This window comes from Polypterus senegalus, chromosome 4, assembly GCF_016835505.1.
Source record: "Polypterus senegalus isolate Bchr_013 chromosome 4, ASM1683550v1, whole genome shotgun sequence".
NCBI classification, from domain to species: domain Eukaryota; kingdom Metazoa; phylum Chordata; class Cladistia; order Polypteriformes; family Polypteridae; genus Polypterus; species Polypterus senegalus.
Window position 1 is genome coordinate 33,366,185 of NC_053157.1, and position 23,607 is coordinate 33,389,791.

The 23,607-nt window shown below is 39.6% G+C and overlaps 1 protein-coding gene across 8 annotated transcripts in view; it reads left to right on the top strand.

Moving 5' to 3' along the window:
- rab27b (RAB27B, member RAS oncogene family) overlaps positions 1 to 23,607 on the top strand; it is a 376,281-nt gene that overhangs the window by 233,200 nt on the left and 119,474 nt on the right. The window contains exon 1 of one of the 8 annotated variants that reach the window (XM_039750430.1): positions 15,134 to 15,221. The exons of 5 other annotated variants lie outside the window; for them this stretch is intronic. Coding sequence is in view for 1 of the 3 variants with exons in the window: in XM_039750426.1 (XP_039606360.1) it covers positions 22,618 to 22,619 (2 nt within the window). In the remaining 2 variants the exon portion in view is untranslated. Of the gene's footprint in view, positions 1 to 15,133; positions 15,222 to 22,462; positions 22,620 to 22,649; positions 22,772 to 23,607 lie in introns of those variants that run through there. 2 more of the 8 variants (XM_039750426.1, XM_039750431.1) reach the window with 2 other exon arrangements.

Consider the following 23,607-nt stretch of genomic DNA (forward strand, 5'->3'; position numbering starts at 1 on the left):
AGAATTATTTACATGCAAAAGAAAAACAAATTACATTTAGATTAGAATAAAAATTAATAAATAGTATACAAAAGATAAATAATGCACACTTACAGAAAAGTAATATATAATTAAAGAAGTAGTGACTGTGAATATAGTATTGTTTTTTTTTTTTTATTTCTAAATGACAGTCCGATGATAAGGTTAGGTGGCCAGAAAAAAATAATAATATAAAAGAAAGCTGCAGTTAAGCTGGAGAAATAAATAAAATCTGTAGTGGCTCCAGGCCAAAAGACCACCATCCTTCACAGTGCATTCTGTCCAACATAATTGTATTTAAGTAGTTCTTTATTGTTTTTTTGGCTTCATCTTAGAGGATTCGATGCAGTGAGTTGTGTGATAAGTTGCACCTCCAATTGTTGTGTGCATTTTTAGAGAGTTTTACTTTCAGCCAACTGAACATGAGCTTACTACAAGACTGACCAATCAGAAGCCTCCTTAATCAGTCCTAAAGCCATTTGTTTTGGACCAGTAGCCCAGCCCAGTTTGGAGATGACAGAACGAGAATAAGCTAATTTGTCATTTATTCTACCAGTATGAGTACAACTGAGGAGTGGAAAGTTGGTGATTTTACAGAGGGGACTGGGCGGTCTCGTGGTCTGGAACCCCTACAGATTTTATTTTTTTTCTCCAGCCTTTGGAGTTTTTTTTTTTGTTTTTTCTGTCCACCCTGGTCATCGGACCTTACTTATTCTATGTTAATTAATGTTGACTTATGTTTATTTTTTATTGTTTCTTCTATTTTTCTATTCATTTTGTAAAGCACTTTGAGCTACATTTTCTGTATGAATATGTGCTATATAAATAAATGTTGATTGATTGATTGAAAAAAAAATATCGTACTTTGGATTTGACAATAGAGACATCGATCAGATAGAGGTATTGGGCAAAACATTTAAAGTTAAAGCTGCTACATTGTGTGGAAACTCAACTAATTTATATCAGCATCACAGAGCACACGTAGATCTCTAAAATAAATGCATTGCAAAAGAGGTAAAAACAAGTAAGCCCGGCTGAGCTATAAAGCAAACAGCAATACTGCTGCAAGTTATGTGCCTTATCTGAAAATGTCGAGAAGACTTAAAATCAGAGACACCGTCACATATTTCTTACCAAAAGACATGTTGCCCTTATATGCTGCCAGCAATGAGGGTTCAGAAACTAACTAACAAACTCAACCAGGGACACAAGTTGCCTGCTTGTATTTGTTTCTCACAAACTGCCATCCCTGAACTGTATAGAAAATGCTAAGACCAAGTTGAACCTGACATAGCGAAACAAGAATACTGAACAACACCTACAAACCTGTGGTCAAAAAAAGGAGCGAGCCGCACTTTAGTGAAAACGGTGTACTACGTAAGTGACGAATTAGAATTGAAATTTGCTGCTTGCAAGAATTGCATTTCCCAGTGGATCATACAAGTGAAAACATTGGTTAAGACTGGTGTAAGACGCTAGAGGTCGCTGTCGCCCCTTTTAACCCAACAGACACACTGAACACAGGGTAAAATCGCCAAGAAGGTTTTTAATTATTTTCTTCATGTTTTGAGTGCCTCCAAGCACCTCCGCCACCATACACAGGCAATTCAATAACAATAATATTAATGTTAATCACAATAATTTCTCCTCCACTACTCCCAGCAAGCTCTGTCCTACTCCTCCCAACTCCGGCTCATTTCCTAGATCTCCAACAGTCCTTTATATAGTGCTTAACCTGGAAGTGCTTCTGTTCTTCGACTCACGTGACTTGTTAGCACTTCCAGGTCAGACGGAGAATTGAATTTTTCTTCAGCCCATAAGTACATCGGGACTCCCGTCCTCGTGACCTGGGAGTACTTCTGGGCTATGAATACGGCATGAGTCCTTCTGTTCCTGTACAGCTCCCCCTGGCGGCACCCATGGCACCCAACAGGGCTGTGCAAGTGAACTCCAAGTCCCAGGATGCCCTGCGGGACTCTGGGGCACCACCAGATCCCAGGGAAGCTGCTATCTAGCGTTTTGGGGGAAGCAGTATCCTGAAAAAGCTGCCTTCCCCCATCCTTCCATCACAGGGACATCCCAGTCAGGATGAGCTGCCAGCCGTCCGCCACACTGGAAAGAAACCTTGGCTGCATGGGGGCTGCATAAGTAGCATCAGACGACGACTCAAACATAGTCAAAGCAGTGGAACTGAATTGGTGAAGAAGATTTCGGTGCTTCAGCCAGAAGCTTCACTTTCTGATTGGAAAATCGAATCTACCTTAGTACTTTGATAGTAATATAAATGGCAAAAATAATTTTTATTAAACGACATTCATAACATTTACATGCTTCTATGCCTTATATTACATTAGACTACAACGTGATAGCCACATATAATTTATCATCTTAGGACTGGCACAATACATAATGATAGGTTTACTGCGCAGTGCATATTATTATTGTTATTAATATTACAGTTGAACACTGCTTATCCAAGGTAATATGGACTGGCGCCACCTTGAATAACTGAAAACTCGGATGGCTGTGGCAATTTTAGATTGAAAATTACTGCTATCAAAGATTTTTCCAATTTAAATGGTAGAGTATAACTTTTAAGCCTCTTTTCATACCTTAGTGAATTTAATATTATACAAGCTGTACTACCCATCTAAGACATGCTGAAATCTAAATAATCAACGTAGACCTCAGCATTAATGTTTGCAGTGCACCATGCAACGCAGATGATTCTGATATATCTGTTTTTGGTATGGGAATTTTAAAAGCAGTGTTCATTTTGTGATACGGCATCTGTTGGAATGACAAATATGTGCATTTTATTATTAAAAATGTTTTGGAATGACCGAGACATAGCAACGGACACACGGACACTTATCATTTTACAAAGTTGGATAAAAACAAAGAAAACACAAATTCACTCTCATTTTAAAAGTATCATTTTTATGTGCTTGATGCAGTATTCGCAGCAAAGCTTTTGTGAATTATAAGAAAAGTAGTGTATTACATTTACAGGTTTGCCTTGCATAATGAGGAAACTCAGTTAATTGGGACACAGAGAGTCAGGGATCTACTGTATTATTATAAAAACAAGCTTCACTTTTCTGTATTGGGATAAAAATAATTACTGTGAGTTCTAATGTGAGCTGACGCATGAACAGTAAATAAAGTGTGATTAACATTTAGAGCTGTACTCTAAACTAATAAATCAGTAAATCAGACTGAAGAACTCTTATCTTATTAAGCATCGGTTAAGGTGAAGGAATCATGTACAGTAGTATGATTTTAGGAATATATATGTAGGACATGGCCTTTAGTCGCAGGATGTAAATATCAGTTTACAAAAGTCTGGTGCCCCCTAGTGTTCAGGAAATGTTGCCAGGACTGGAGTGTCAAGCTTGGTCTCATTCATCTTTAATTAGCTTGCTGAGCATCCCTGCCTACTGCTAGGAAGAATTTATATGCTTGTGCCCCCCAGGCTTTCTAAACCCAACCGTCTCTCACATCTGCTTTAGAGCAGTGGTTCTCAAAGTATAGTTCACGGACCACCAGTGGTCCCCAAGTGTGCGTCAGGAAGTCTGTAAGCTGACAGTCGTCAGGGAAATGTGAGTTTTTAAGACACTCAGATATGTTGGTGTGTCATATACTCACTTAAGCATTTATTTGTAACAATTAGCCCACATCGCCATTACTAAATCAATATACTGTGCTTAGGTAGATGAGGAATGGCTCCCAAACTGCCACCTTGGAGCCCACTGTCTAAGTTTCTTGCAGACAGTGACAACTTTTGCTTCAATCCCTTGTGTTCCTGCTCTGCTCTTGTTTGCTTCTTGTGGTTGCCCCTTTCTTTCAGACTTCTCTGCATGCAACACTTCTTCAGCGTCAGTCTTTCTCCAGTCCAACCAATCTTGGTCAGTACTCTGTTCTCCCTTTTGGAGAGATCATGTCTGGCCAAGGCAGTCCTTTAACTCCATGCTACAAGTAACACTTATAACAGTGCTGACGGGGTGCCCCCTGTTAATCGATCTTCGAGGATAAGGAGTTATTACGGATCACTGGCTGAAACGAATGATCTCAAATAGCAAATCCGGCAAAAGTAGATTTGAATCTTTGTGTTTTTCACATAAATTTGGGAAATTTAACACAGGATTAGACTCAGATGTTCTGCTGTTAGATTTGACTTTAACAGAGTGGTCCTCGGTTCAAAGCACTTTGAGTACCACTTGTCTAGAGCCCCTGTGTAATGTCCTTCTATGGCACATAGCACATATGTTGGGTATATAAACCCTCTGTGATGCCTTTACTTCTACCATGAGATCTACAGAACCTCGCATGTTGCCAGTCTGACCATCTTTCTGCAGGATTTAATTAGGCCATGTCACATTGTGGTGTTGCCCTTGCAGCGGGCAACTTCGTGCCTGCTGGGTATCCCTTTATATATGCCTAGTGAATAAAAGTCATTTACTCTTAATATTCCAATCCAGGCTATAAAACTTCATAGCCCAGTCTATGACATACTTTTATGTTTTATGCATGCATTGCTCGTTTTGTTTTGCGCAGTTCTGTTAATTTGCTGTGACTGTTTCCAGACATTATTTTCTACAGATGGGTGAATGGACTGTTTGTTTAATTGAATAAAATATGACTATTTTCACAGCAGTTCATAGCACATGGAGGTGAGTATTTAGTGTACTGTGTTTAGCAAAAATAAAAAAATAGGAAATGCCAAACGAAACATCAGCAAAATTCTTTCCTGTACACAGGCTTAAAAGAAAGACAGGTTGTTGATCTGCTGGTTTTTCAGGCTGTGGCTGTGTTTCCAGATCCTAAGGGCTGATAACTGAAATGGCTGTTTGTACCGAAGTTTATGTTGTTAATTATGAGCTCATTGCTTAAGTGTAGCAAAACACAGTGTGTGCTTAATGGTTGTAACTTATTTTTTCCTTAATATGTGCCATTTCAGTTAAATTATTTTATTTGGCACGCAATGCTGAAATAGCGATTTTTAAAAAAAATTTTTAACACTTTGCAGCTGACCGAATGAAATTAAATATGGAGTTAATTCTGAGCTTTCTCAGAAAGCCTCTGAGGCACTCTGCACTATGCTTTGCTTTATTTAAAAGTCATTAGCAAGCAACTGAAAACCCTCGCTTTCTGTCTCCATAGGTAGCAGCTCTGTAAATGTCAGGCTAGAAAATGTAAAATTAAAACATATCTCAGTTGGACAACAACAAAAAAAGAAAAAAAATCAAGAATAACGGCTATGCTGTGGTGCACTGGGGAAAGTATGATTAGTTAAGACTGATGGCACACGTGTTTAGTGTGTCGTTTGTGTGTGTGTGTTGCGCGGATCACTAGAAACCTGCAGGTGCTGAGAAACATTAGCAGAGTGTGACCCCACCTGTCCTCACGCGTTTGCAATATGGTGACCGCTGGAGTTGAAATGTACTTAGTGCTTTCCATATTCACAATATGTTATCAATAATCTCCACCATATATCTCATCCAGTACATTTAGTGCTGCTTGCTGCTGTGAGGTGATCTTTAGCTCTGTAATTTAAGTTTTGGAGAGTTAAATTTCTACAGGGATTTCTCCACATTGTGTCAGGGGTTGTACATGAAAAGATATTGCAAAATAATGTTTCATCAAGGTGATTTGCTTTGTATGGATTAAGTTCTGTTTTTGTTGAGCAAAGGGCCGATTTAAAATAAGTATTTTTTCTACATGTAAGAACTTCCATAGTTATATCATAAGAAAATGTGTCAATTGGCAATGGTTGTGAACTAAGTTCTGCAAAGATGTTTTTGTAATGGGGTGTGGTAAGATAGCCCCCGAGCACAGACATACAGACACCAAATGTCCAAAAACACACACGTTTATTTCTCTGAACACATCTGCACCCACAATGTAGTGCACAAACCCCAATAGAGTCTCTCTTCTTCTTCTCCTTCTCTTTCTCTTCTCTCGCCTCTACTCCCCTCCTCACAAGCTCCGTCTCCTTCCTCCCAACTCCGGCTCCTCTACTGGACGGAGGCGGCCTCTTTTATAACAAACCAGATGTGCTCCAGGTGCTCTGAAACGATCTTCCGGCGGCACCTGCTGGTGTGGCGGAAATGCCACATGAGCACCCGGAAGGACTCTGGGAATCCCTGGAATTGCTGAACCCAGAAGTGCTGCCATCCAGGGCTCTACAATCCTCTGGGCACCCCCTTGTGGTGGCCATGGGCCCCCATAGGGTTGAGCTTCCATGCTCAGATCCCGTGGCCCCCAAACAGACCTGGGCGGCTGCCCTCTCGTGGCCCAGGGGAGATATCATCCCTCTCCTGGTCCTTCCAGGCGTCCCAGCTGGGCATAACCCCCTGCCGTCCACCACAGGGGATAAATGTCAATGCTAAGTCTGCCTAAGTAGAGTTGATATGCTACTGCTGCTCTGCTGCTCTCCATGTGATTGAATGTACCAGTAAAGCAACTGATTCAAATACTAACCAGTGAGTGAAGGACAGTTTTTGCACACATTTTATGTCTGCTTATTCTAATAACTGGCCACAGAAAGCCATTGTCCTTCTCAGTAGCTTTGACACAAGAGAGAAAATGAACCTACAAAGAGATGTCAGTCAATTAATGGATTTACAAAGGAACCAAGAGGAATATGTCTCAGCATTACACTAAACCAATGACTTTGCATGGTTCTAGGTATAAAATACAATAGTAATAGTCTTCTTTCTCCTCTTCCTCGTTATTTTTTCCCACTTCTATGTGAAGCCGATGTGCTTGATCAACCTTCTCCATACACCTCCTCATCAGACCCTTTGCCTTCAGATCTTCTTTTACTTTATCAGTCCACCTCCACGTTCGCTTCCCCTGTAATTCCATTCCCATCCCTCTTTTGCCCACATATTCTTTGTCTCCTCTTATCAACTGTCCATACCACTTCATCCTACTTTCCTGTCCCGTCTTACAGTAGATATCTCTCTGATTACCTCTTTTCTCTTTCTTTCCTTTTTTTGTAACAACCCACATCCATCTCAACATTGTCAGTTCTGCCATATCCAACTGCTTCTCCTGCACTCCCTTTACTGCCCATATCTCAGTTTCAAACATCATTGCTTTTTTAAAAACCTTACCTTTAAGCTTAACCTTAATTCTACCATCACACAATACTCCTGATACATTCTTCCAGTTGTTCCATCCAAACTGCACTCTATGGGGTATCTCTGCATCTAGTTCTCCATCTTGGTCTACCACAGATCCTGTATGTTTAAATTTATCCACTCTTTTCAATGACTGTCCCTGCAGGTAAACTTCTGAGTCGTTATCGCCATTAAGCCTCATATATTCTACTTCTTCCTATTTACCTTCAATCCTCCATCTTTCAAAGCCCATCTCAATTATTCCAACTTCCTCTACACTTCCTCTTTTCTGGTGCTACACAACACAATGTCATCACTCTAAAGCCTCTTCCAGGGGGATTAGTATTTTATCCCATAACTCAACAGATCCGTGAACAGATCAAAGAAGTAAGGACTTAAAGAAGATCCCTGGTGCAGACCTTCTCTAACTTGGATTTTGTCTTTTTCCCCTACGCTGCTTTAAACCTGAGACCTCACTCCCTCATACATATCCCAGACAATCCTCAGATACATCTCTGGTATGCTGTCTCTCTCGTGCACTTCCAGACCTCTTGACGTGGTACTCTATTATAAGCCATGGCCATACCACTTCAAGCTATCTGTCCCACTTTTGTTGTCATTTCTTATTCTGTCCTTTTCTGTAACATCCATCTCAACATTCTCATTCCTGCCATCTCTTCTCCTGCTCTCTTTTACTGTCCATGTCTCAGCTCCATGCGACATTGCTGGTCTTACCGCTGTCTTTAACAATCTTAGCTTAAGTAATAATAATGAGCAGCATGGTTGCACTATGCTTAGCTTTCCTGCCTCACAACTCCAAAAAAGTCAAGAAAAAGATATGTTAATCTCTGCTGTAATACTTACATACAGTACTTTGAGATACTCTTTACTTTAAAAGCTGTTACCAAAATGTTTAAATAAACAGTTTGTTCTCCTCAAAGTGAGCTTAAATAATCCCCTTAGTGCATAACTGTGTAATGACAGGAGAACTGTGTTGCAATTTCCAACTTGGACATCTCCACCCATCATTTACTCCAGGTGGAACTTGGCTAAACCTGTTTCACGATGCTACCATATGGGCAGCTCTCTGAAATTTATGTAAATACAGAGCTGTCATACAAAAAATGAAGCGATGACAAAACAGATGGAATGCATACGTTTCCAGTTTCAAGGCGTATTGAACATTGCTATTATTTTTTAAAGTAACTGATGTGCATAATAAGTGATTATCAAGTTATCTGTGTTTTCCTCAGCTATTTGAAGTATTTGCCTATAAAAAGAATTCATTGTATAAAGTTTCTTCTTGGAAAGCCATTCAAAATCTCTCTGAGACCATCCTGAGAGACCAAAAATCCCAAGCTATTTATATGTGTGATTTATTTTTTATATGGTACTGAATGAGAATGAAGTCATATCCTTTACATTTTACGTCAAGTCCTCTAATCCAATAAATGGCTGCCATTGTCACTGTGGCCCTGGAGTTCTTTCTGGCTGTAGTCGCTAATAATACGCTGGGCAAACAGTCTGTACAGCAGCCTGGAAACAATTGACCTGTGTCGAGATATTCCTGGAAAGAGTATAATCTGGGGAAGTCTTGACTGGCAGCATCATGTTATAAAGATCGGAGTGTTGTGAACTAGAGAGTTCCGAAGCACAACAGTCAGAAAAAATCTCAAAATTGCCCACTAGAGAGGGGAAACAAACAAATTCCTGATAGTAACGACAAGGCAAATGCTGAATCTTTAAAAAAAAAAGATTTATTTTTACAAAGAATGCTCTGAGGAAGAAAAAAAGCTCCAGAGAGCACAAAAGGCAAAAGAGCAAAGATAATCCAAATAGCAGTCACGTTCCCAGCACATAATCCAAGAGACAAAGTCAAAAAACAGCAAAAGATCACAAAAGTCGGAATATCAGTAATTATCGAAATATGAAAAAATACAGAAAAAACTCTTCACCCACCAAGTGCAATCAATGAACCACAATGAACTCTGGAGTTTCCATTGCCTTTAATTGGCCGAGGGCAGTCTCTTGTGGTGATGGGCAGGTGACCCCCACCTCTTGAGGAACCGCCTACAAGACACAGGGAGCAAACTGTAAATACATAGAAACTAAATGAGCAACGAGATCAACATAGACAAAAGAATCAAAAATGAACAAAAAGATAATCATAACTAAAATGTCACTTCAACCCCAACTGAGGTGATATGTGCTACCCAGGATTCTTTCTTCTGACCTTGTTTGTTTCATTTTTCTTCCAGTTGAGATTGGAGGTCTTCTTGATTTAAGTCTGTCAGTCAGCAAAGGGATATCACGGTGGGCAGGGATTGTGGGATTTTCCATGATTTTCAGAGTAAAGTACAATCTCTGTGCAGATATGGGGGTGGTATGTGACTGAGCTCTGGAAGCCAGCGAGCTGCTGTGAGAGGATTTGTTCCAGTAATAAGGCACAGAGTATGGTGAAACTGGTTGTCAAGAAATTGAAAATTTGAACTATTAATCTAAACTGGATCATGATTGTCTGCAGCGGAGAAAACCAGGCAGGGACTGAGCATCGTAGTGCATTACCAGTTGCTCACCCGGTTACCCCACATAATATATGCAGGATTATATTGCAAATATTAATTTTTGATGCCGCATTCATGAGATTTTACAAAAGTAACAGGGTTTTGGTTGAGAGTCCCTCCAAGGTATTTTGGAAATGGGGTAGAGTGCTATTGAAGAACACATTCAGTTCTATGTGAGCCATTCTGTTGGTTAAACAGAAAGAGCACACTTCTGTTTTCCTCAAGTTAGACCGGAGTATCCATTTCTGTAAGTAGTTCCCAAGAGTGGAGAGATCTTTTGTTATTATGGTTTCAGTTCTTCCAAGGTCAGTATCTTGTGTGATAATTGTATTACCAAAATCATTGTCTTGCAATTATTTACTGTAGGTCAGAAATGTATATATTAAAGAGGAAAAATAGTAATAGTAGTAGAAAAGTAAAAATATCTGTGAGTTTATTCCAGTTTCTGCCCATGACCAGATCGGCTCTGCAAGTACTAATAAATAACTAAAAGGCATTTGCAAGATGCCCAAATCGCCAGTCAACAATTTCATCCAGAACAGAAGTTAATTCTGTTTTCTGCACCCATTGTTTCCATTTCATTCTTAGCAGGGTTTATTCTGAGATGAAGAATACAATAATCAGCACGTCTGTGAGTTTATTGCTTTATACACTTACATTCTTTATATATCAAAATAGGAAAAAAACACTCTAGGTCGTAGCTCTCAGTTTGACAATGGGATACATCTTTACTCTTTAGCACACGTCCATGGCAATGGTAGATATTCAGGAGCCAGGTCAACACTGAGTTTCACATGACTATGAATTTTAGAAAATATCCCACAGGTTATGTACATTATATAAAATAGAAAGATTAAATCGCCACAAGAATCATGCAAAGGTCCTCAGATCTGTACGTACTACCGTCCATCAAATAAACAAGGAAACAACTCCATCCCAAACTGTGATCAAAGAGAGCAACTTTTAAAAAAGAGCACATTACTGTTAATTATATTTCTTATGAAATCTTAGGTGGTAGTGGTTAAAGCACATCACTTGGAACAGTAAGTTAAGAAGGGGTTGATTGATCAGCCAAATGTGCTTAATAGAACAAAACTAGAAGTTTTTGTCAAGAGAGCTAGAAACCAAAGATTGCTTAATAAAAATCAGGCTTTACTTCTTCGCTAAAAGTCTTTCTTTTTAATTTCCAAGAAAACTACAAACCAATAATAAAGTGCGCTCATCCAGGGTGAGAGAAGGTCAATAACCGTAGAATATTTTGGTGTGCCAACGTGGCCTGCCCCGTTTACTTGCAGTTCTTAAAACAAAAAGGACGCCCAATGGCATAAACAAAACAACAAGAAAGCAATCGCCATGTAAAAGGTTGGCTTTGTATTAACTCGCCTCTGCCGCTGGTCTGTCAGAGTCAAAACTCCTTCTGTCAAGTCGTCTCTGTTATAAGTGATTCCTCCTTCCATGCGGTTGTCCTTTTGAAGCCCTGGGGCCGGAAGGGGTGGGTCAGTTGCCTTCCCTGGCAGTTTCTTGAGACTGTGGTGTAAGGTGTAATTCAGCATCACGATCTATGAAAGCAGCTGGCTGACGCCTGCAGAACGTGTAAAGTTTCTCTCGCTGTGCACAACCAGGCTTTCTCCAACCATCAGATGGCTTACAGAGATGCACTAACTGCAGCCAGGAATGCACACTATGGTAGAATAGTAGAGACTGGCAATGATAACACAAGGGTTTTGTTCTGTGCAGTTAATAAACTACTTTAACTTGCATCTGGCCCGATCACCTCTTCCACAACAGACTGTGAAATATTCCTTAACTTTTCACATGATATATGGTAATAACAAATCTAAAGAATTCAACTAATAGATCCTCCATTTGTATTCTTCCCTGTCTTCCCTTTCCATCCAGCTCCATGGTGCCAACATGTTGTTGAGTGAGTGACATTATCACATCACTGCTACAAATGTCTACCTCACTTATTAACTTGCTTTCTAAAGTCTGGATCTTTCACGACAAAAAAACACCCACAATACTCTCGCACTGAAGGATCTAACATAAAGAAAACACACAGCAAATTTTAGTTTTAGTGTGATACAGAAAAACCGGTAACTTGGTCTGCGAGTGTTTTGCAAGACGAGCAAAAAGTTTTCATAAATTGTAACTTGATAAACAAGCGAGGTCTTGCAATTGAGTAATACGAGTAATACGTATATGCTTTGCCTGCTGAGCGTCACATGATCACGCCTGAGCCCATGGTTCTTCTATCTCTGAGGGATTGTGGGTAATTGTCTCCCATGCTCGGGCTCAGTCGGCGTGCCTCATTCGTATAGTCAACATCCGTACAAGCAGGTATTGTTTGCTATAGCATTTTGACCGTGTGTGTGCATAAAGGTAATTTGTTAATTTTGTGTGTCGAGCGATGAATCTGTTTAATGACAATGCAATATCACATTTTTGCAAAATCCTCAAAAGGAGGCAAAAGCAGCTGTCATTGGATAGGTTCCTTGTTAAAGTCGCAAAAAAAAGAAAAAGATTCCAGTGAGCCAACAGATAGCAGGGATTCCAGTAGTTATAGTGAAAGTCATCCTACACAATAACCCTCCTCGTCTCCCTCACACCAGCCACAATTCCGTTCAAAGGTAAAGTGCAGGTTAATTTGTTTTATGTATTTTTACTTTATATTTTGTATTAATCATTTTTATATGAATATTTTTGGGTTGTGGAACGGATCATCTGAGTTTCCATTATTTCTTATGGGTAAATTTGCTTTGATAGACGAGTGCTTTGGATTACAAGCACGTTTCCAGAATGAATTACGCTCGCAATCCAAGGCACCACTGTAATTACTTTGATACGACGTTTGACAGTGGGACTTGGGTTTCATAAAAAGCTCTTGCAATAAAAGAAACAATTGGTTTAGACTAGCGTGGATTTTTGACTAAAAGTGTGTTGGTCTTGGTTGAAGAATATATTGACCGGCTAACATCTTGACCTGTATCACTCAACGCTCCTTTTTGGAGGCTGATAAAACAAAGCGCACTCACACCTCCAACGCTGAAACCCTTCCTGAATGTTTGCTTGCACACATCATCTCCAAAAAGTTCACAACACCATGGTGAATGACAATAATTTTTAAAAGGAATTCAACAATTTCATTTTTGTTATGCATTTTGTTTAACTTTTACTCTTTGGCTATTTTTATTTTCTGGAGTTATTTAAAATATTATATTTATACAATTTGTAAATGGCAATATTGAGAACATTAAGGAAAACTGCTGCTCTTGTCTCATCCCAGAGTGTGGCCTGTGCTCTTTACTGGTTTCTGCAGGACGACAGTGGTAAAGAGGAGATCATCTAATAAGTAGTAACATGCAGTGAGGAAGGCTGTTCTGTTTGTGGGTTAAATGGTGAATTATTTTCATAAAAAAAGACACAGGCATACGCAGTATGCAATAGTCTACATCCGTCTGTTTCTTCTTGACTGCAACTGCAGTTCCCATTTTTGTTTTCTTAAGCAACAAAACCTTTTTAACACTTCAGTGTTATGATTGAGTATATTTATATAATTTTTTTTGCTCATTTTACATTATCTTTTGCTTATCTTCCACTCAAATTTGTGCCCGACAATGTTTTTAATTTAGTGCTTATTTTAGTTTTCTGTAAAATATTTTGAGCCATTTCTGCCAAAGTCCACAATCGCCACTATTTTCTCTTCCAGTCACAAACATAGCTCTCACATCGTCAAGACCGTGCCCTCAGTGGTTGTGAACTTTGGCTAAAAACGGGAAAAAAGGGCATCCTTGTGATCACTTCCCTATCCAAGTTTCTGCGGATTTAAAACCCTTTGCTGTTCTTTTCTTTTCTCAAGAGTTTTCTCATTTTTAAAAGTCCATTCTGGCTTTTGACTTTTGCTTGTATTTTTGACTTCAATTTATGACTCTCATTTTGGTTTTGGTAATTAGCAGCTAATTTGTCAGTTCTGACCTTTTCACAAAAATGCATTTTCTCGTGGAATTGCCTTTGCTAGTGATCTAGCATAACACTCGATATGAATTGAATCCTATAATACGGTAGTTTAAAACAGAAGACGCATGAAGTCCTTTGTAATCCTAAGTAGGCTCAGCTGGCACCACCTAGGCTCTTTCTTCCATCTCCTCTCTATGACTGTCAACTAGAGCACTCACTCCTGTTACAGATCATTCAGATCCTGGTTTGACTTTACTACCAACCTGAATTGTATGCAGGTGGCACGGTGGCGCAGTGGTAGCTCTGCTGCCTCGCAGTTTGCTTCCCAGGTCCTCCCTGCGGGGAGTTTGCATGTTCTCCCCGTGTCTACGTGGGTTTCCTCCCACAATCCTTAGACATGCAGGTTAGGTGCATTGGCGATCTGAAATTGTCCCTGGTGTTTGTGCCTGCGGTAAGCTGGCGCCCTGCCTTGCAACCTGTGTTGGCTGGGATTGGCTCCAGCAGACCCCCGTGACCCTGTAGTTAGGATATAGTGGGAAGATGACTAACTGAATTGTATGCATGCTAACTGACAGGCCAATTAGGACCCTTCAATCACACTTCAAAGCTGCCTAACGCAGTCCCAGTGTGTCATTTGGAAGGCTCATTGTAACAAAACATAGATCTATAGAAACGCTAGTCACTCCTGAATGCAGCTTTGCACCTCGGTTAGCATTTTCAGGTCGTATTCTAAATATCCACAGCAGTGCATTACCAGTGTAGCTCGAAAATATTTAGCCTTTTCTTCCACCTTTTTTTCTAGCCCAGTTTTTCAAAACTTCCATCCTTGTCTTTTCAGCTATCACCTTAAACCTCACCATTTACCTTAATTAGTGGCAGACAGTTAAATTTGACCATTATAAACAGGCAAGTTTTCACCTTTAATATTAGAAATAACCATTTGATGGAATTGAGCAGAAACCCTCAATGAGGGATCTGACGGCTGTTGTTCCTTTTTAGCCTTTCTGGAGGCATCTGTTGGCTAATCAGCTAAACATTTATCTTAATTGCTCTTCTGCAAGGCTTTGATATATGGTGACCATATTGTGAAGAATGCTTTTGAGTGTTTGCGGTAAGTGCTATGGATATTGCTTCTACTCTGCATTCGTCTCCTCTGTGATACTAATCTGTTTCTTTTAAGAGTCAAGAGCCATTCTTTTCTTTCCTTATTTGTTCTGATGTTCATCTTCTTATTAATTGGTAGGTCAATTTGCAATCAGTGCAGCCAGTAAGATTCATTTCTGAGTAATTTAAAAGGATGTCCCTAAACTAGAATAAGCTGTGGGTGGGAGTGTCAGCCACAGGGGTCACAATGTAACACGTTTTTAGACGTAACTGCACAACGGTTTAGTTGGCTTGCTCCTTATCAGCTGCTTAAATATGTCGGCTTGATGCTGATCCTATTATGAGGCCCTCCTTTAGGCCCCGCCCATGTAGCCGAGCTTCTTCAGCTGCTATTGAAAATTAAGGGCTCTGCTAGAAAACACTCCTCTGTTTGCTGTGAAGAAGTGTTGAGGTAGGTAAATAAGATATATAAGGTTGCATTTTAAAAGTCATATTTCTATGTGTTTATTTGAAAAGAATATTTTTCTGAACGTTCTTACTTAGGAGAAAGTTGTTCAGATGGTGCCTTTATTTTCATATAGGAATGCAAGAAAGAAGTGGGAGTTCAGGGTGTTGTTATTTATAGATGGGTGCAAAATTGGCTCAGACGCAGGAAGCAGACTGTTATGGTACGAGGAACCATATCAGAATTGGCTGATGTTACATATGGGGGTCAGTGCTCGGGCTGCTGCTGTTTTTAATATATGTTAATGATTTGGATAGGCATATACTGTAGGTTACAAGCTAGGTAAGTTTGGAGATGATATCAAGAGAAGTGGATTGGCTGATGATCTCATATCCATTGAATCATCACAGAGGGACATGGACAGCATTCAGGCTTGGCCAGGTTTATGGCAGATGAAAATTAATGTAAGTAAATGTAAAATATTACATGTAACAAGTAAAAATGTTATGTTTGAATGCACAATAGGAAGACTGACAATCAAAAGTGCACCTTATGAGAAGGATTTAGGAGTCGTAGCGTACTTGATGCTGTAAACTGCCAGATAGTGTTTAGAAGCCATTAAGAAGGCTAACAGAATGTTAAGTTATATAGCGCCCTGATGTGTGCAGTACAAGTCCATGGAGGTTATGCTCAAGCTTTATAACACACTGGTGAGGCCTCAACTGGAGGACTTTTGTGCAGTTGTGGTCTCCAGGCTACAAAAAGGACATAGCAGCACAAGAAAAGGTCCAGAGAAGATCAACTAGGCTCATTCCAGGGCTAAAGGGGTTGAATTATGAGGAAAGATTAAAAGATGAATTATAAATAATGATTAAAAGAGCTGAGCCTTTACATTTTAAGCAAAAGAAGATTAAAAGGAGACATGATTGAAGTGTTTAAAATTATGAAGGTAAAGGTACTTTAAAATGAGTTAATCAAGAACACAGGGACACAGCTGGAAACTTGTTAAGGGTAAATTTCATACAAGGACGTTTTTCATTACACAGAGAACCACAGACACTTGGAATAAGCTACCAAGTAGTGTGGTAGACCGCCGAATGAGCTTGTCCACACTGCGAGTCTTAACGCTCCGCAGGCGAATGCACATTCCCACATTGTGAGTCTTAATTTTGGCATGCATCACGCCCCATAAGAAGGACTTTAGGGACTTTAAAAACTCAACTTGATGTTATTTTGGAAGAATCAAGTGGATAGGACTGGTGAGCTTTGTTGGGCCGAATGGCCTGTTCTTGTCTCGATTGTTCAGATGTTCTAATGTTACTCCTGAAAAAACAACAAAATGAGAAACATTTCCTTTCTTACTCACTCTTTACTTTGTGTAACATTTTTTTTGTATTTCAGAAAAGAAATGATTTAATATAGGATCAATTCACAGAGATAAAGATATACATTATTTATAAAACTAAACATTTATTTTGCCATTGCTTCAAAATGGAGTTATACTCATGTAGGCTCATATTATACACAGTATGGCGTATTATAACTGAGTTCAGGTTTCATCTTGAAAGCAGGACTGGGGATTCAATCTTAGATGTTGAATGAGCTGCAGCAGACAATAATGGGAAGCATAATCATTGCTGCAGTGGAAAAACAACTTCACAGACGGAGGCTAAATTAAACAAAACGGAATAAATCGCCTAAGTGACCCGGTTATTCACAGTAGCTTGGTTTCTAAAATGGCCTTATTCCAGTTAGAGAAATCGGGTTATTGTCCCCTGAGAAACTGAGTTAACAGAGGTAGATTTCCCCTCTAATAACCTGATTAATGTGGCCATGTCAACCCTCAGTTTGGTTATTGCTAAGGATGTTGCAGTCTGCGCATGTCTGTTGCACTCTGTCAGCCTGCGTGTGTATTTGCTTCACACACTCTTTAAGTAGGCATGTGTAGAAGTGCCCGCAAAATTCTTTTCCAGAGGAAATGTATTCCATTCGAGCAATCACATTATTCTTCCTACTGGCTGAAATAATCTGTCTGTGTTTGAGAAATCACTAAATTTATATTGGTGAGCTAAACGTACAAAGCTAAGCTCCGTAACACAATCTCGAGAGCAGTAGGTTAACGTGTTTAATGTAATGTGTGTTATTTATTTATTTATTTATTTTTAAAGCACTTTAAATAAACAACATCAAGGCTGACCAAAGTGCTGTACAATAAAAACCCAACATATCAGACACACAATATCCAAGGGTAAATGAAACAGAAACACATAAGAGCTGAAGAGTTAAGTAGTCTGATTACTTTTTCAATTAATGAGTAACTTAACACAATACTTATCTTACAGAAGCAAAAATCCCTGTTACTATTTTAGCAGCTCTGAGTATAAGGCAAGAAGGGCACAGACTGTGTCCTATCCAGGACTCGATCGCACTGCCAAGTAGAATAGAGTGTGCTACATACAATTTGTTAACAGATACCTATAAATAAAGTTTAATTTGACTAAGCATATTTATAAAACACAAGAGAATTATCGCAGACGTCATGCTTACTTTCAGATTCACGGTGGCCGCCGATGACGTTTAACTCTGGTTTTTTGTGCAGTTCCTTTATATGGAGTTTGATGGTCTCCTTGGCGTCCACTGAGTCCCCTCTAAAGGTGCAGCACATGTAGTTTGTTGATTAATGTGCCATGTGTTGGACTAGTGGGATATCCTGTTTGGTGTCCACTGCTTCTAACATACACTTCAGCTTCCCATGAAGCAGCAGTGGAATAGCCATACTTTGGAGAACAAATGTGTGAATGGAAGGAGCCCTGTGTGTAAGTAACGGATTCTTATCCTTTATTGGCAAATGCTTATCAGTGCAAAGCTGGTGTGATGATTGTTGTCATTTACCCATTTCGCTACTAACAAGACTGGAGAGTGCTCTCCAGGGGTGGCACTTTGGGGGCCATGATCTGAGAAGACCTGCCAGCAGCTAAGCTTTTCTTCCCCAGAGAAAAGGAAAGTAAAAGAAAAGTGTCATAGGTAGAATAAATAACCTTAACATTGCATTGGAATCTAATAACCATATTAGTTTGGTAAATTTTAATATAAAACACTGATCTATTGCAAAGCAGTGGTACGGAATGTTTTTTTTAATTGATCATTTTACGTGTCTTTTATCCAAACTAGGTAACTACAGTGGGTTCAAGAAGTATGCAGACCCCTTTACTGTCTGCACACTTTATTGTGTTGGAGATTTAATTTTAAAAGGATAAATTTGACGTTTTTGAACATCAATCTAAACTCAATAACTCATAGTGACAAAGATAAAATATGTCTTCAGAAAGATTTGCAAATTTATTAAAAATTGAGAAACTGAAATCTCTCATTCATATAAATATTCAGTCCCTTTGCTGTGGCACTTCATATTGTGGCTCAGGCGCGTCCTGTTTACTTTAATTCTCCTGGAGATGTGTCAAGAACTTGACTGAAGTCCACCATCGTGTAGAAGGCACACAGTTGTGTGTGTATATAGGGTCCCACAATTCAGACTGCATATCAGAACAAAAACCAAGTCATGAAGTCCAAGGAATTTTCGGTTTATCTCCATAATCAAATTGTGCTGAGGCATAGATCAGAGCAAGTGCATAAAACAATTTCTGAAGCTGAAGTGTTCCTAGGACAAATTTTGGATCAACCAGGACTCTTCCTAGAGTTGGCCGTCTGGCCAAACTGAGTAATCATGTAAGAATGGCCTTGCTCATGGAGGTGAACATTAACCCAATGGATACTCTTAACAGAGCTTTGCACATCCTGGACAACCACCTCAGCAGTACTCCATCGATGGAAACCCCTCTTGAGTAACGGCTTGCCAAATAGCATTTAAAGGACTCTTTGCACATGAGGAAAAAGATTCTTTGGCCTGATGAGAGAAAAAAAAAAATAGACCTCTTTGGGCAGAACTCCAAGGATTATGTCTGGCAAAGCCCAGGCACTGCTCATAACCTTCCTTATGATGGTGAAGCATGGTGGTGGCAGCATCATGCTATGGGGGTGCTTCTCTGTGACAAAGACAGGAAGACTGGTCAGAATTAATTTAAGGACAAGTGAGGTCAAATACGAAGAGGTCCTGGAAGAAAACTTGCTCCTGGTTGCAAGCAGCCTCAGTCTGGGGCAACAATTCACCTTTCAGTACAACAGTGACAGCCAAGACAACACTGGAGTGAGTTTGGGACAGGCCTCTGATGGTACTCGAAAGGCTCGGCTCAAGCCCAGAATTAAACCCTAAAGAACATCTTTGCGGAAATCTGAAGATGTCATTTTATAGACGCTTTCCAGCCGGTCTAACAGAGCTTGAGAGAATCTGATAAATTGCCCTAATCCAAATGTGCAGAGATTTACACAAGAATACTCAAAGCTGTAATTGTTTCCAAAGGAGCTTCTATAAAGTACTGCATTAAGGGTCTGAATACTTCTGTGAATTAGAGATTTCAGTTTTGGTTTTTAATAAATTTTCAGACCTTTCTGAAAGCATGTTTTCACCTTAATAGTAAGGTTACTGAGTGTACTGTAGATTGAGAGTCAAAAATGACAAATGTATCAATTTAAAGTTCAATCTACAACACAGAAAAGTGTCCAAAAAGTGAACCCTAACCCTCAATCCACTGTACTCTCGGTGAATATATCATTGTGTGACCTGTGCCCTTGTAAGACCAAATAACATACAACTTTACTTTGTCGTTACTGTATTCTGGTTAGTCTACAGCCGTTGCTGGAGATTAGTTTTGGATTGGTACTGAAACGTTGGTATAGATACTAGCTTTCGGACCTCAGTACCAGAACTATACTGAAGCAAATAACGGATAACTCCCTCCAAATCCCTATCTCACAGCTGCTTCTATTCCCCTAACCTGCAAACATGCACACCTCCCTGCTCTGCCTCGCTCTGCAAATGATTGACAGGGGCTGTGGGGGGTCTGGGGTGACTCCTTTCTTTTGAGTGTCCACTGTGTTTATTTTGACTTACATTTGATTTGGTATGCGTTATTAATGGGAAATTTGTGTTTTCGCACAGTCAGCCATTGTACAGTGCCCCTGGATCAATTTTCAGGTTAAGGGCCTTGCTTACGGTCCTAACAGAGTAGGACCCTTCTAGTTGTAACAGGATATTATATTAATAGTATACAATAGTATATTAATATATATATTTGCAGAGCAGTGAGAGCTGTCCCCCTTGGTGATCTGAGCACAATATAATAATGTATTTTCAGTTTAACAGTCCTTGAAGTTCTGATCATGTTTATAAACAAATTAGAGTGAGGTGCTTGAAAACTGCCATTTACTTCCAGTACAGAAATTAAAACTTAGTAGTGTGTTTTGTTTTTTTTTTTTTCTTTTTCAGTAAAAGAATACCATGCAAAAAGAGTAAAGTCAATGCAAAAGTGCAAGTCCAGTAGTGAGCAACACAAAGAACTGAAAGACAATTATTAAATGCACAAAAGAGTTAAGGATTCCTGGCTCAAGGGTATCCATTGTGGACACCAGGGGGCGCTTCAACTCCCCAAACACACACGTTTAAAAGGCAAATAGTGTTTTATTGTGGGAGACTTTTCCCCAAGCATTTCCCACCACAGCACAATACAGCACAACTCTCTTTTCTTTCTTCTCTCTATCACTGCCTCCTCCTCACAAGCGCTGTCCACCTTCCTTCCAACTCTGGTTCATCAGTGTGAGGGGGGCAGGTCCTTTTATCTACCACCTGGGAGTACTTCCGGTGCTCCATAGTCATGGTATGAAATCCCTTCCGGGTGAGAAGAAAACCCTATGCCATGAAGTTGGACTTCCCAGTCCCTTCAGCACCCCCTGGCGGCGCGCCCAGAACTCAACAGGGCTGAGTCGAAGATCTATATGTCCCATGCTGTCCTGTGGGAATCTGAGGCGCTGCTACAACCCGTCTGGCACTCTGGAGGAGATAATGATTTTTTGATCCTGCAGTTTGGCCAGACTTAATAACCAGCGTCATCAGAAGAGATATACTGTAAAGCCAAACCCTTGCAATTCAAAGATTTTACCTTCATGAAAATCAATGGACGTTGTCTCTTGGTAGCTTATTATTGGTCAGTCCATTGCAGATTTTTTTTTTTTTTTTTGCTTTTTATTATTTATTTAGTTATTTAATTTATTATTATTATTTCATTATTTAGTTATTTGGAATGGAAACAGGGTTTTCTTAAAAGTGTGATGATTTAAGTTGTAAGCTAGAACCATGTTTTTCATTTTTAAATAACTTCTAGTCTAATAAATATGCAGTTCAGTATGTTATGTATACATTTTCCAATTACTCCATGTATGTACTGGTGTCTTAGTGGGCAGGTTTAGTTAGGTACATTTGGGTTGGGCCTAGGAATTGGTTGTGCTGCCACTGTGGCCCCCATTTATTTGTAATTGCTCATTATTTTTACTTTATCCTCTTCCAGAACCACCTCTTGACTGCCTTGAGCCATTGTAAGAAATCTAATTATAGTGGAGATCATAAACTGTGGCAGGGAGTAAAGGGAGCCATGCATGTCCTTGGCATGAAGAATCTGTTTTCCCACGCAGTTCTCATTTATTTCAGGCATTCTCCACACATGTTTACTTCTCCTGATTTTTTTGATAATATTCGTACTTAATTTACAGCATTTTCCCTACTTTGCATGTTTTAAATTCCTTGTTTTTTTAGAAGAGAGAGTGGGATGTTTTTGGACCCTGTGCCAGTTGTTTCTCCTACCAAACTGCATTTTAATTTCACCCTTTTAATTGATTTTTTTTCTTTAGCTTAAGCCAACACATTTATCTTTATATTTCAGGTTTGCGCCTGTGGTTTGATATTTAACCTGCAGTGTCTGATTTATTTAGCAGAACCACAAAATAAAAGACATCAAAATGATGTGCTTGACTTTGAACTGAGCAGAAGCGTGTTCAGAAAATCCCAGCTGAAGCCACAAGTAAAGGAGCAAATCTTCCTTTGTATGTGTATGTGGGTTTGTGTTTTTGTTGTCTTTAATCGGCTGTCAGGTACTTGGCATTCGTGTAAGGATTGTCCTTCTATAAAAAGTTTTAAGTTGAGCACATTTGAGCAGGCCAGCAATGCAGAAGTAATAAGCAAGCAAGTAAGCCACGCCTCCTTTAGTGTGAGAGCCACAGATAAGCGAGCCTACCGTGAAGGGCGTGGACTTGGAGGAGAAGGAAGAGGGCAGGACATTTGCATACCACAGACCTGACTCATGACTCTGTGAAAGACGAGATCCTGTGCTGCGCAGACAGGAGGCCTTCTCTGTGCCTCGTCAAGCACCCCTGCTGGAATGTGCACCGCGCGTATCCTGCTGGATTACAAGACACCGGCACAGCGCAAGTGAACTCGGAACTGCCAAGTAGCACCATGTGAGTTGGGAGGAGAGCCGGGCATGCAGTGCGGCAAGTGGCTATTTAGCTCGTTGTGTCATTTTTATGTGGCTGAGTGAAGTTGAAATTGAGAAGTTGCTAATATCTTAAAATGTAAGGAATTCATTGGCAGAGGCATCACAGCAGAAAAGGTGTGTTGATGAAGTTGCACTTGGTAACTTGTGTTCTTTATGAATTACACTCCTTCCACCAGTGGCAATTCTCTGTAATCTATTCATTTGCATTTATTGTCATTATTGTAGTAGTCTTGAACACAGTTAAATTGTATTAACTCTTTCTCGTCAAAGGCAGCTTTGTGATGCAGCAGTTAGTGCTTCTACCTGTTGTCTCCCGAATCCTGAATTTGGAAACTGGCTGGGTCATTTTTGAAGAGTAGCTTTAAAATGATGTTAACTCCTTCCATGTGGATTACCTCCCACATCCTAAAGACATGTAGATTTGGTTGATTGTCAACTTTCAGTTACCCAGGTATGAATTTGTTGGCATCTTGTACCGCATTAATTCTTGCCTAATGGCCTGTATCTTCAGAATATTTTTCTGGCCCAGTTGGGGCAATTAATAATATTTTGTGTAGTAGTACAGTTCTCTGCACTCCATCAGGGAGACATGGGTAATGTATCAAATACTGAAACATTATGGTCCCACTGTTCAGAGGACTAAGAAAATGAATGAAATTCATGAAACATCACAACAATATGAGTGTATAAATGACTTAAATTTTATACTCCTTCCAATAGTGTGTATTGGACTAAGCAGTCTCAGAGAGTGAGTGAATGAATATGAGTGATACCTTATAACCCTCTTGCTGTCTTGTATCTGAATTCACAAGTTTAGAAAATAACTATGTGAATAGTCCTCGCACTGTTCTTCATTGGATTAAAAAGGCTTGAAAATAATAATGAACAAAACATTAAGGCCATATTAAGACTAAATGGAATGAAATGAGTGAATCAAACTATATAGTTAC